Source organism: Hypomesus nipponensis, chromosome 13 (assembly GCF_054491055.1).
Source record: "Hypomesus nipponensis isolate SF chromosome 13, ASM5449105v1, whole genome shotgun sequence".
In the NCBI taxonomy this organism is placed as follows: domain Eukaryota; kingdom Metazoa; phylum Chordata; class Actinopteri; order Osmeriformes; family Osmeridae; genus Hypomesus; species Hypomesus nipponensis.
This window is the reverse complement of record NC_140373.1, coordinates 3,680,001-3,694,456: the sequence shown is the minus strand read 5'-3', so window position 1 is coordinate 3,694,456 and position 14,456 is coordinate 3,680,001. Positions and strand designations below refer to the sequence as shown.

General features: G+C 47.0%; 1 protein-coding gene across 2 annotated transcripts in view; it reads left to right on the top strand.

Annotated features, from left to right (window-relative positions):
* The first annotated feature begins 5,560 nt into the window (after nucleotides 1-5,560).
* The window catches only part of LOC146259520 (voltage-gated potassium channel KCNC1-like), a 26,695-nt gene continuing 17,799 nt past the window's right edge, over nucleotides 5,561-14,456 (top strand). For both annotated transcript variants that reach the window (XM_084670908.1, XM_084670910.1), the window contains exon 1: nucleotides 5,561-6,184. In XM_084670908.1, the coding sequence (XP_084527034.1) occupies nucleotides 5,561-6,184 (624 nt within the window). The remainder of the gene's footprint in view (nucleotides 6,185-14,456) is intronic.

The following is a 14,456-nucleotide window of genomic DNA, read 5'->3' as shown; positions in this document are numbered from 1 at the left end:
CAGTCGGAGGGAGAGCAAGGTGTATGGTGACACCGCACTAAAAGGGGAGGTGACTGCAGTACTTTTCTGGTGCTGCAGTGACTCTCTTTCACCTGTTGGTGTCTCCTCAGCACTGGAGAGCGTGCGAGGGGAGACGAGGCGGAGAAGGGGGAGAGAGGGTAGAGGGGGTGATGGTGAGATGGGGGAGGGTAGAGATATGTAGAGAACAGCACGGAACCTTGTGGTTACATCCTTTGATGAGGGGACCGGTGGAAGAAAGATGGCCGCCTGCACACACTCACACGCACACACACTCGCGCACACACACACACACCTTTTCCCTTGTGGTGCATTTGCTATTCAGCTCAGCTGTACACGGCACTCCCCCCCCTTCATTTAGTCTTCTCTCCTTCCACTCCTTCCTCCTCTCAATTCCTCTATCTGTCTCCCACCCTGCTGTATATCGCTGTGCTGCATCCCTCTTTCTCCACTCCCCTTCATCCTCACCTCCAGTCAGGTGCTTCACTGGCACCAACCGAAAGCACCGCAAGATTCCCATCGTTTCCCCGTTCTCTCTCTCTCCCTCGCATCACCTCCCTTCTCCCTCCTCCACAAGATTCCCTCCTCCCCGGCCCTTTATCTTCTCTCTCTCTCCCTCTCTCTTTTTATCGCCTCTCTTTCATGTTTCCCATCATTGTTCATATAATTCTCTACTCTCCTTCAGCCTGCTCTCACACATCTCTCATATCACCCCCCTCCCCCCCCTCCCCTCCCCTCTCCTCTCCTCCCCTCTCTTCTCCTCTCCTCTCCTCTCCTTTCCCTCCCCTTCTGCTTCTTTTCGCGTTCTCCTATAAAAAAAAGGATCTTCTGCTAACCCCCTCCCTTTTCGATCCTCTCTCTTCTTCCTCCCTCTCTCCCTCCCCCTCTCAGTGATTGGTAAAGGTTTAAGCTTTCTCTGCCAACTGCTCCGAGCTCGTTCAGCATAGTCAGCACTCCTCCAAATTCTTCTCTCTTCTCTCTCTCTCTCTCTCTCTCTCTCTCTCTCTCTCTCTCTCTCTCTCTCTCTCTCTCTCTCTTGCGCACTCTCCTCCCCTCCCCCTTTCTGCTGGTACCTCACAGTCACTGCAACCCATAATCCTGCACTCCCTCCCCCTCTTGCTGCAGTGTTTCTGCTAATATATATTAGCGTCAGTGCAGCCAGCGTGTACGGCCAGTGCATTCTCTTTCCGTACCTCCTTTCCGTCTTCATCTCGCTGTCCACCTCTCTCCTCCCAAGTTCATTAAGCGCCGCTTTGCCCTCGAAACGTGTTTTCTTTGCTAGCGTTTTGGTATGCAGCACCCACACACTACCAGGTGTGTGTGTGTGTGTGTGTGTGTGTAGAGGGGTGCACTAGCAACAGAGTGGCGCAGGACATGGTGGCCGTGGCAGGAAATGCTGCAATAGGAGAAGAGGATCTCTCTGCCCCCCTTTATTCCTTTCTTATCACTTTTTTTTTCTGTCGTCCTCCAACTATTCCAGCCTGCTCTTCCTGCCATCGGCTGGCACTTCCTCTTCCTCTCCTCCGTCTGATCACCTTCTTCTCCCTCCATTTGATAGCCCTCTCTCAACTTCGTCAGGATTTCCCTCTCTTCTCTTCTCCCCTCCTCCCTTTCCCCTCGTTTTTTTCCGTAAGCAGTCGCACCTCCACTTGAGATCAGAGTGCTGAGGCCAGCTTAGAGGGATGTGCGTACATTCATACTGGGATAAACGCCTAGGCCTGTTTCTCTTTCAGCTAAATATCAAAACATTGTTCTCCCTTGGTTACCCAGCTGAACACCTTAACCCTTAACTTGGCCCAGCATTACCATATCGTTTTTATCACTTCTGATAAATTAGTTCATAGAACGTAGAGCTTTTTGTTGAATTCATTCACACTGTTTTTATGATTTACAAATTATATAGAATGATCAGTGGAACAACAGTGGTGCCCTAGTGCACCTTATTCCATAGTTTAACTACAAGTACCATATCAATAAGTCCCTCCAACATGACTGCATTGTGGGATAGACATCCTTACCAAACAGTATTCACTTGCAACAAGAGACTTGATCTTTTAATGGGCAGATCATTTAACTACAATTATAATATCAATAAGTCCCTCCAACATGACTGCATTGTGGGATAGACATCCTTACCAAACAGTATTTACTTGCAATAAGAGACTTGTGGTTGTCTGTACATAAAATCTTAAGCAGTTCTAATATGAACTGGAATGACCAAAGAGGGCACAGTGCTTCAAAAACATGTTTGCTTGCTAAAGTTTTCCAACTGATTCATTTTTGGTTAATCAGTTAACCAAAAAGGAAAACAGAATATAATCAGTTTTTCTTTAATAGAACATAAGTTCAGTTGAATATTAGTTCTGCCCCTGTCCTATGGCTGAGAGCTGTCCAAGGTGCTGAAATCAGTACTTCACAACAGTGCAGAGCTGCATGAATGTTCCAGGACAGTATACTAACTACTACGGGAAACTGACTGTATTGTATTTCACTGATTAGTTAATTTTGAAATCCTTTTTTAGATGTTACATATTTCTCTAACTTGCACTTTTGCAACAACTACAAAACACTTTTAACGTGCAAAGAAGTACGACATAAGCTACATTAAATTACTAAAATTGTATTGGACTATGCCTAATTTTGTGATTGCAGTCTTTTTTTTGTTGGGAAGGCAAGTTTTGGAGTACTGCAGCAAAGTCTATCAAGATTAGTGGAGCTGTGGTGAGGACTAGGAAAACGACTGCTCTTTGTTTTCATAATCCCACAATTATTTTCAACATCTACTTTGACACTTCTCTGATCAGTTACTGTCAATCTTCCCTTTATGTAGGCATGGAAAGACTGATCTGAGGTCAGTTTAGAAACTGGTAGTTGGTACGCATGCAGTGACCACTTTTCCTGTGTACAGCTTACCTGTGAGTAGTAGGTCTCCGAACTGCAGCAATCAATTAGGTACGTTTTCTCACAAAAAATTAAGAATACAAAAAAATCTTAAGACATCTGAAGAAAGTAATCCAAACAAAAGGACTATGAAGGACGAACCACAAAACAGGAACAAAATACAGAGTATCTGAAAGTTGCACTGGAGATAGAAAGTATACTTACTGCGGCAGAATCTAAAGAACATCCAGTGCTGAGAAAGCCAAACTGAACATAGTTCTCAGTCTAAAAATGAGAGAGGGAACAAAAAAGTCTGAAAAGGGAAATAAGAATAAAGCCAGAAAGAGGAAGAGAGACTTCGAGGAGAGAGAGAGAGAAGAGGGAGAGAGATGGGACGCAAGGCTGGAAGACAGAGGGGGAGAGGAGAAATCTGGAGAGAAAAACCCTTTAAAAAATGCAGCAAAAATGCAGGAAAGAAGTATAGAGATAGGACGAGCGAGGGCCATTGGATAGGAGAGAGAGAGAGCGTAGTGAGGAGGAGGAGGAAAGTGAAGCCTCGATTCCCCCTTCAATGAAATGTGATTCCCTTATGCGGAATATGAGAGCGAGAGAGAGAGCGTGAGTGAGAGAGGTGGGTGGGTGGGAGGGAGGGAGGGACGGAGGGAGGGAGAGGAGATGGAGAATGCAGGAGAGGGGGAGGGCTGGAGAGGGAGAGTGAGCGCGGGAGAGTGGGGGGAGGACTAGGAAAGGAGGAGGCAGAGGGAGGGATGATGGAAAGTGTTGTATTCATCTGAACAGAGAAAAGGAGTTTAAGAGTAAAGGTACAGCGTTGGGGAGGCTTCAGGCGGAAAAGCGTCGTGCTGTTTATAAGGAACAGTGGGTTGAGCACTGGTAACTGTACTGCAATGAACTAGCTGGGGAGGACGAGAAAGAAAATAACTCTGGCTTTTTACTGCAGTGGAATTCATTCACTTTTATAGCACACTCTCTCCCTTGATGCCCCCAGTCTTCCCCTCGTTCCTGCTCTCTCTCTCTCTCTTACTCTCCCTCAGTCTCTCTCCCATCCCCTGCCATTAGAAGTGTAGCGTAATGCCTATAGTGACTAAGTGAGGTCGTAACCATGCTGCATTTACTCTCTCTCTCGTTCTCAGAGGAAGGTCTCTCTTTATCGGTCCATCTATCGCTCACTCGCTCTCCGTCTCTGGCTCTTCCGCCTCTCCTGCTCGTCTGCAGGTCTTTGTTGTGCTCACTTGTTTTCCCGGTCTCGTTTTGTTCTGTCCTTTCCGATCACTCCATTAAAACACAGATTTATGGTCTGTCTCCCTCTCTAGTCTTCTCTCCCTTCACCCTTCCGTTCTCAACCCCCCCCCCGACCCCCCTTCTCTTCCTTCCAGCCCCCCCCACACACACACACGCGCACAAACACACACTCACACACCGTGCAGAAGAAGCAGTGAGGCATCCCGACAGACTGGTGCATCCAAGCCATGTAGAGGCAGCCGAGGCGGCAGAACTAGCAGAGGCAGTGGAGGCAGCTCAGGGGTGCAGGGGAATGCGTGGTGTCTGTTGTGGGCTCATCGAGGAGATCTAACATTAGGACGGACACTGCACTCCCGGGAAGCAATTACCACACACACACACACACCAAACGCTGCGCCACCTTTCGTCAGAAAAGCTGTAGGGACGAAGGAGGAATGAAGGATCAAGATCCCTCATTTATAAATCTACCCCACTGTCTCCTTTTTTTTTCTCCTTCTCGTTGTACCCCTCTTCCTCCATCTTTCCTTTCTCTCACTCTGTTTCACACATTCACATGCAGTCTCTTTCTCTCTCGCTCACACACACACACACACACACACACACACACACATACTTCTCTCTCTCCTATTGGTTGTCCAGACGGTGGGCATGGAGAGAACAGGAGGAACTTGGCAGTGTGCCTATACAACAGTCTCATAGTGTCATAATTACACACATCATTTGAATGAACTGGGGTTAATTTTGTTGTTGATGACCATATACATTATCCTCTCGTAAAATGCCAAATTCAGTGAACTGACAAAAAAGGAAAGTGCTGATTGAAATCGTCGTAAATGAAGTGCTTTGATTTGACATTGGGGATCTCAAATCTCATCAGCTTCTGCATCTGCTGTTCCTAACACAAGGACTGTCCTGTTATGGTTGGCTTTGGTCACAGAGTTTTACTTTGTGTTCACTTGATGACTAGATAGTCATTCCACCTTGTTCACCAAGTCAGCCTAATGGATGTCAACAATCGTCAGCATGTTGAATGGATCATGTGTCTGTCCGATCCTGCCCACCAGCTGGAGACGCCTTAACCCATGTATGTGAGAATGACCGGTTTTAGAAACATCAACAATCAGCATCCCTGTCAATGTCTTGAATGTTTAGACTCCTGCTACACAGTACATCTACCTACACAAGGTCATCCAGATTCGTTGTGTTTAATTTACCTGTTAAACCTGATAAATCCCATCTGTGTTCTCAGCCACCGTTAACGTATTTTAAGGATTAATGTTAATATTTATCCTTCCATACCTTTCCCTTTTGCTAAAATTCTACCCTTTTTTCTCCCTGCAGACTCCTCCTCCCTCCTCCTCCCTCCGTTTTCTCTCCTCCTCTCCCTCCCCCCCGGTCCTCTATGCTCAGTTCGGTCTGTGTATCCTCTTTCAAAGGGCGCAAGGGTGGGAATAAGTCGTCCAACAAAGCATGTTACAGCGCAGACATGACTTGTCCGTCGGAAAGCGAGAAGATCGTGATAAACTGCGGGGGGGTGCGGCATGAAACATACCGAAGCACCCTAAAAACGTTACCCGGTACCCGTTTATCTTGGCTTACCGAGCCGGACGCATTCAGCAACTTCGATTACGACCCCAAATCCGACGAGTTCTTCTTCGATCGCCATCCGTCTGTCTTTTCATTCATCCTGAACTATTACCGCACGGGGAAGTTGCACTGTCCGAATGATGTGTGCGGTCCGCTGTTCGAAGAGGAGCTGGCATTCTGGGGCATCGATGAGACGGACGTGGAGGCTTGTTGCTGGATGAATTACCGGCAGCACAGGGATGCGGAGGAGGCGTTGGACAGCTTTGAAAATCCTGAACCGGACGCGCCAGAGGACGACCCCGCGCTAACTGGCGGCGCGGATGGGGACCTGAAAAGACTGTGCATGCAGGAGGACGCGAGAAAAGCGGGTTGGTGGAAAACCTGGCAGCCCAGGATATGGGCCCTTTTTGAGGACCCCTATTCCTCCAAATATGCCCGGGTGAGTTGGACTCTCTTATTACCCCAGTGGTAAAGTTGTTTGAAGGCTCGTAGTAGTATTTACCATCAAGTGCTTTAAAGTTTGGATATATTGGCCCTTCCATTAGGCTCCAGTCAGCTTTGTAATGTATACTTCATTATCACATTGTTTTATTATCATAATCGACTGTAGATTATGCACTTATAGGTATGACTTCACTTGGTAGTTCGCTTATGTTAAATGGCAGGATATAGACTCACGGATGTTAAATAATTAATGTTGATAGCATAAAAAAAATTGAAATGGTATTGCTGTTATACATATATGAATACGAGGCCACTAGTTGATATTTGTCATCTCATATCTAAATTTAAACGTTCCATTTGCAGTGTATCGTCGTAATATATCGTAAATTCGGATGCGCAAATGAATGCATGTATTCATGCATTTTTAGGAGTCTTTGTCAGTCGGCCACAGTATGTTTCAGCCTACAGGTCTTTGGTACCTGCATCGAAACGCAGTCTCTGCCCCCTCTCCTGCAACCAACCGTCTTCATTAACTTGAATTTGTCTGATCATAATGCTCCTACAAGCATGCTATTGCATTCTGCAGTTTTATTCACTGAACACTTACAGAGAGTTATCTGAGAGAGGTGCGTTTCTGTCTCTCACACGTTTGCCCTTGGTGATTCTAATTTGAGGGTATATATCTGTCCCCTCAACCCAGATTTAAAAAAAGCCTTTACGCGTTTTTACGCACAATTTTCAGATACACCATATTACCTTGAAGCTGCATAGAACCACGTCGTTCATATCGCTTTCAATAGCCTAGTGTAACGCTAGCAGAGTAGGGAAATTACGCTTTTAGTATCTGATGATTTCCCTTGATGGCGCAGAGAGTAGCAAGTATCTTGCCCTGTGATTAAATGCTTGAATAAACATTGAGCTGAGATGAATAACTGGTCTGAGGAAATATATATATATATATATATTCGCCGAAATATCTCAGACCATAGTGTTTCAGGTTGTACTGTACGATACTCATATTCCATTATGACAGGATGTTCATTTGATGTCGAGAAAACGACGGTCTGTGAAAATGCATAGCAACCTTCAAGGAACATACTGTACATGAAGCCTGATGAACCACATGTGGCTCAATGTGAAACCAACACCTTCTTATAGTCATGGCTACATCTGTTTTGAAACGCAGTGCATACAGAAGCACACACAGACATACAGACACGCAGACACAGACATACTGTATGCATGTGCACTTACAGGCACACTGCACAGTATACTGTAGTACAGGTGCATGCAGTCTCAGCAGCCTTCACCAATCCTAAAGTCCTAAGTTCCGTTTCCCTACAAAGTCAAACACGCCCATACGCACACACACACACACAGACAGACACAGACAGACATCTCTAATGTCTCTTCCTACACCAGTCTCAGACTCGGTGTATGCAGCAAGGAAGCAGCTTGTGTGCATGTACACACACACCTGATCCCCCCCCCCTCCTGGTCTCATTGAATTTAGGATAAGGTATCAGGAAGAGCTGCTGTTGTCACTGGAACAGACCACATTGCTGGGATCGATCGCCCACAGAACCCCCCCCACCCCCACCCCACCTCCCCACCCCACTCCTGGTTTGTATCACTAGTAGTTCACATGGTGTTTGTTAGTTCACCACCAGATGCAGTTGATAAATGTTCATCTTGCTTTACGCCCAGTTGGTTTTGACGCTGGACTGCGTTCCACCTGCATCCGGAGGTGGCAGCTTAGAGGGGTGTTTGGTCATAGGTTTCCAGATGTGTTCCTGCATCTACAGTCCAGTCATACTATGTCAAGGAAGACAGTCAGTGTGTTGTGTACTGTGCGGTGCAACCCACACCTGTTTTAGGACACAACGTGCAAACATTGAATGGCCTATTGCTATATGTAGAAGCATGTAAAAGGTTAACACTTGATGTCTTCACCGGGCCAAATCCACCTGACTAGAACTGCCACCTCGCCCCAGAGCCCACCTCGTCCCTCCTCCTCAGCGGTCCCCTGGCTCTCCCCACGATCCTCCCAGCGTGTTGGCGCCGCGTCCAGTGGCGGGTCAGATGGCTGAGCGGGTAGGGAGTCGGGCTATTCATCAGACGGTTGCTGGTTTGATTCCTGGCCGTGCAATATGACGTGTCCCTGGGCAAGGCACTTCACCCTACTTGCCTCGGAGACAATGTCCCTGTACTTACTGTAAGTCGCTCTGGATAGGAGCGTCTGCTGAATGACCATATGTAAATGTAGAGCGTGGGGCGACTTCTCGTCAGGATCCATCATCCCCCCGGGGCTGCTATTTGTGGGGCGAGCTTTAGCCCCATTCCCCTCTGGAGGTCTGGTACGACAGCGCTATACGTCAAAACAGGGCAATGACCCAGATCACACAGACTTTTTGCCCCCCTCCCTCCCTCCCTCTCCCCCCTTCTCCCCTTCACCCAAGCATCGGGGCTGACTCCAACAAGACGGAGAGCAAACTAGAGTTGGTAATGCAGGTGGCAGAGAGATGAGGAGAAGAGGGAGAGAGAGTGAGGGGGGGGTGAGGGAGGGGTTACAGAAATATAAATGTGGAAAGAGAGGGGGGGAGCGAGCAAGAGATTAGAAACGAGAGACAGAAGAGAGAGAGAGTGAGGGCGAGAGGAGCGTAGAGACTGCCACGGTGATTTAAGGGATTTTGTTTTCATCGCCGTGATGTAATGCGCCAGCGATCAATGTTGTGATCAGAGACGTCATTCATATTATCGCTCCACATGCAGCGTTTTTGTCATGCGTGATCGCATGGGGTCTCGCTCACGGATCCATCACAGCGGCGCACACGCACGCACACACGCGCTGGTGTTTGTGCTGGCTTTTCTGCTGCAGTAGACGGGGAGAGAAAAAGGAGGGGGAGCACTGGAGAAGCAAAAAGGGGATATGAGAGAGAGAGAGACAGAGAGAGAGAGAGAGAGAGAGGGAGGGAGAGGGAGGGATGGACAGATAGACGAAGGGAAAGGGATAGATATGGAGAGAAAAAGATACAGCCAGAGAGAGACTGCAAAAGAGTCGAGAACAGAGCAACGGAAGACAAGGAGAGAGAGAGTGAGAGAGAGAGAGAGAGAGAGAGAGAGAGAGAGAGAGAGAGAGAGGAGAGAGAGAGAGAGAGAGAGAGAGAGAGAGAGAGAGTGAGAGAGAGAGAGAGAGAGAGAGAGAGTGATAGGAGGTTGGTGGAGAAACAGGATGAGCTACAAGGATGGCAGAAAGAGAAGGAGAGAGAGAGATGTGTTGGGGGTCGGGGGTTCTTCTCTTAACATCTTCGATCGGTAATAAAGGCTGGAGCAATCCAATCCACCTCCTTTGTGGCTCCCACTTCCCATTGATTGTTATATGTTATATGTTATATTTGATTTATTATCATCTCTTTTTTTGTCTGTTTTTTATATCACTGTCTGTCTTCCCCTCTTCAAACGGCTGACGTACTGATTCTTAAAATTGAACAAAGTGTTCAATGTTTACTTGCTAACAGTACCATTATGCCACTGGTTGGAGATAGAAGCCCATTTCCCTATTTGTCGTAAATGTGTGATATTACATCCATCTTTTTGCTCTATTGATTGATTGTCTGGTTGCATGCCATTGAGTATCCAGGAGACTGTAGGCAAGGGTGGAGTAGATGAACCTCACAAGGAGTTGTCACACGCTGGAAACCTTCCAAACCCATTTCCTCCTAACTCAACGTTCTAGTCTCAGTTGGTCTCGTTAACTCAATAAGCATGCTTTGCTGGGGAATGGGTTGAAAACAGGATGATTTGTCTTCATGTTCCGTTCTGATTTTGCTTTGTAGTTCAGTGTGGTGCGACTCAAACCGATGGCAGTCAATGGTAGTCTGATTTCATTTGATTGTGTGTCAGTAACCCCAGGTATTGAGATGATCTTTACACACACACACACACACAAACACACAAACGCACACAATTACCAGCCCTCATGATCCCCTTTGGATAACCACACTTAGATATGTACCCTCAGTAACAGGAATAATAATTCCAGAGTAACAGGTTCTATTTCACCTCTACCTACTTTTCTGCTTAGCTGCCCCTTGTGTCAAGCACATCACATTCTAGAACCTTCCCAAAACCTCCTTCTAGAACCCTCTGAGGCCAGAACAAACCTTACGTGGTTCTGTTACAGCTTTATCAGTGTTGGGGGAGTGTTGAATCCCCCGTCTGAACGCCGGCCCGCCATGAAGGTCATGTTTTGCGGTTCATTGTTTGCGGTTCTTTTCCGCTGTGCCCAGAGTTGTAGTCATGAACACTGCTGTCATAAACACAAATATGACCTGCCACTGCGCCCAGCGTCAACAGAAGAGCCAGGTTGCGCCAAGGTCCAGTACTGTGCTGGACAGCAAATAAAAAAGCTATATCGACAGGGATATCTATAAATAGGTGCTGGTATTGGAGCAAAACGCCTGAGCCAGGGTTTTTGTGACATTGTCGACTTCGCCTGTGACGTCACATGTTATTTTAGTGACGTGTCGTCTCTGAGGAGGGAGGCCACAGTGAAAGGCGTGTGTGAGGGTTCTAGAACAGTTAAGATGGCAAGGATTGTGTGAGGGGTTCTAGAACAGTTAAGATGGCAAGGATTGTGTGAGGGGTTCTAGAACAGTTAAGATGGCAAGGAGTGTGTGAGGGTTCTAGAACAGTTAAGATGGCACAGAGCCTGAGATCCCCGGTGCTGTGATGATGATGACAACATACTGCCCTCCTTATTAGGCTCCTGTTGTTACTGGGTCATTGCTAATTTTGCATACAGTAGTCTGCTGAGATTTTTTGGTACCAGTTTTTTTGGGAGGGGGGGGGGGGAGGAGGGGCTGGGGGCGCACCACCCTCCCAAAAAAACTGGTGCCAAAAAATCTCAAAAGACTACTGTATGCAAAATTAGCAACCCCCCCCCCCCCCCCCGTCCAGTGACTCTACTTCCAAATCCAGTCTGGGTTTAATGGGAGTATTCTGGTAATGTCAAATGTAAATAGAACAGTCTGACCGAGGATGGGTGCATCTCCTGAAAGGTTTAGCAAAAATTCAATAATCAACATTCATAAACATTTGTAAATATTCTATTGTCTCTTTGTTTCCACGGATCATAGAAAAGAGACAAACAATTTAGGGACCCAAATTGTTGATAGATTGACTTCTGCCCATCTGTTCATCTAACAATTGCCAACTTATAGGTGACAAGAACTTAACCGTCAACTGTTAATGGTAATATGCTGTTAGTATTGTATCTAGTCAAGGTAAGAACTTGCATCCTATTTATAAGAGCTGAACTGATGAACTGTGCAAAGTCATTTGTTTGCCTCAGAAACAGGGATGTGACAACACTGAAGTACGTTATCACTTTATTAGCGTATTACACAAGTGAAGACTGTTGGTTACCACTAGTTCCAGCCAATCATTAACGGCCTTCACCGCTTTCACTGTTCTCGCTGCTCTCTGATTGGACGACGGCCTGATGACTCCCTGCGGTTGGGCTCTGTGACATCACAAACAACATCATCAGGGGGCCCCTCGGCTGGCGTGCGCCTCATTAAATGGATTTGGCTCCCTTCAACTCATACTGGGATACCTCCTTCTGGCCGTGAGAATATTTGGTAAACCTCATCACTGAGGTGCTAGACGCCAGGCATTTCTACCACTTCAGGTGATGATGTAATGCGGTGATGAAGCCAGATTTGGCCACTTCGAGCTTGTGTTGCCATTTTGCTGATTGGACCCCCCAAAAATACTTCCAGTTTAATTCTACAAGTAGGTGTTTTTTGATGTTCGAAACCCCGTTTCTAACGACCAACACTTTCTCACTTCCGTTTTCTCGCTGCCTGACTGTAAAAAGTCTAAAAATACAGCGAGTGAGTGTCTTCCACGCCTTCGTCCTTGTGCTCTGTCCCGTCACCACGGGCCCCGTGTGACCACTCAGGACACACACAATGCTTACAAAACCGTTTGGGCCCCAAAATAGCATTGACACTGCAGCAGATTGTTTGGCCGTGTGTCCTCAAGCAGAAAGCCACTGTTGGCACTGAGCTGCTTGGTTGTGGAACACAGGACGTTCAGAGAGCCCGTGAGGGAAAGGACTTACAAACCATTGAGCCAACTCCACCGTTTATGCCTGTATTTGGGAAACCCATAGTGTTTTGTTTCAGTTTTTCCTGACGAGGTATTGAGCCGTGGTCCTCCTGTATAGTGTTCCTATCACCAGGAATGTTATACGGCTCTGCTTGCTTTGGCGTCCTGTAATACTATCTCAGAGAATTGTTGATGGGATTCCAGAGGGACACGGGACTTCCGTACCAAACGATGGAACTGCCCAAACTGTTTTGACAACCGATTTTTTGACAGCCAAACAAACAAAAAGTGTTTTTCACACTTCTTTACCTGTTTGTAATAAGTGTGACATTCCATACGGTGCACACGATAAACAGACCCTGTTGCCACGGTGTCTCTCACCACCACCGACCCTCCAATCACCTCTGCCCTCTCTCTCTCTCTCTCTCTCTCTCTCTCTCTCTCTCTCTCTCTCTCTCTCTCTCTCTCTCTCTCTCTCTCTCTTGTTCTCTCTCTCACATTGAAATGTGTTTGGACACCGGCGTGGCTGGAGAGCTCACATGGTGTCAGAGCTCGTTACCACGGCACCAAGCTGAATCCTCTAAATGGGGCACAAGCTCGTCAAAACACCAGGAGCAGGAGGACAGGGAAGGGGAGGACACTGAAGCATGCCTGGTACACATCTACAGCGCACACACCTGTGCTGTTTAGGCATGTTATTGTCGACACAGTCGGCACAGGCTCAGCACACGCAAACACACCAAACTTATCACAGTGAGTGTAAACCTTCGCCTGAAAGCCATAAATCTCCAATGCTTTACACGCCTATAAAAAACCTTTACATGGTGCACACCTTACATGCATTACCCTTTACACTGTACACATATCTGCCCATAAAGCATCTCTCTGAGAGTCCACTCACGGGACAGTCATAAATCTGTACATCTGACACACCTCCGCACGTGAACCCCACAGACTGCACTCCCCCCGTGCATCACACACACCTCCACACTGAGCCACTTTCCGCTCATAACAAGCCTGTAATGGACTTACATTATAACAGGAGAATTCGCTGACTGGACGCCGTGGTTCCCCCCAAAAATCGATCACTCACTCATTTTTAAAAGGTTCTACTTTATGTTTTTGTTGTTTTTTTAAGTGTGTTTCAAAAAGTGTTCTCTGTCAGCTTTTGCTGATTTAGCCGATATTCACCAGGATCCAGCAGGCTGAAAGTGCAACATGATTCACCCTTATTCTGGCAGACATGTTGAATATGACAACTGACTCATTAGGTTTTAGAAAAACAAGTTTTATTGTGGTAGATTTACGTACCAAATGGGCTCAATACACAAACACAAAACGACACGTGCACATATTCAGTCACTATGCCATCTGGAAGTACAACCACTTCTTCCCTCACCATTGAGTTGAGAAACATTCCTTTTCAAAATAAATCTTTTAGAAACTCTCGAGCTGAGGAGCACGCAGTTAGTTCCTTGCTGTATTTCTAGAATGTGTTGGTTGGATGGTGTGCTAGCTGGAGCCTGGTTAGTATGCATGGTAGGCCTTGTGACATTCCCTGCTGCAGCTAGCTCCTGTTGCCCTGTGGCTCTGGGAACAGCCAAGCAGGGTCCCTGCTCATTCCGACGGAAAATGACATTGGAGAGCGACACTGGGATAATTCCTGAGTGACCATCTGCTGCCCGCCGATGGTTCCTCCCTTGTAAGTGGCAGGGTGGTGGCGGTGGGGATGGTGGGGATGGTGGGGGAGGGTGGGGCGGGGCGGGGCAGTGGAGCTGGCGCAGGAGTTGTGTGTCGTAGGACTCTGTTGTGTGGAATATCCGAGCGAGGATTTGGAACAAATTGTCTGGAATTGTCCTCAGCTCAAAGTCCTTCAGACATCCTTTGTTTATCACTGCAGAGGAAGAGTGTTATTGGAACATTTCCCCCTAAAGATTTTGATGGCCTTTTAATTGGAGAACGTTGGTAAGAGGTGGATGGTTAGATAGCTGCCCGCAACGTCCTTGTTCTCCCATAAACACACAGAAACCTGTGGTGTGTGCTTGAGTGTGTGTGTGTGTGTGTGTGGCTTTCCTGTTTCTCTTACAAAGCATTTTTGGCACAAATCTCTCAGTTAGATTAAGGACAGAAAGAGACAGAGAGACAGAGAGAAG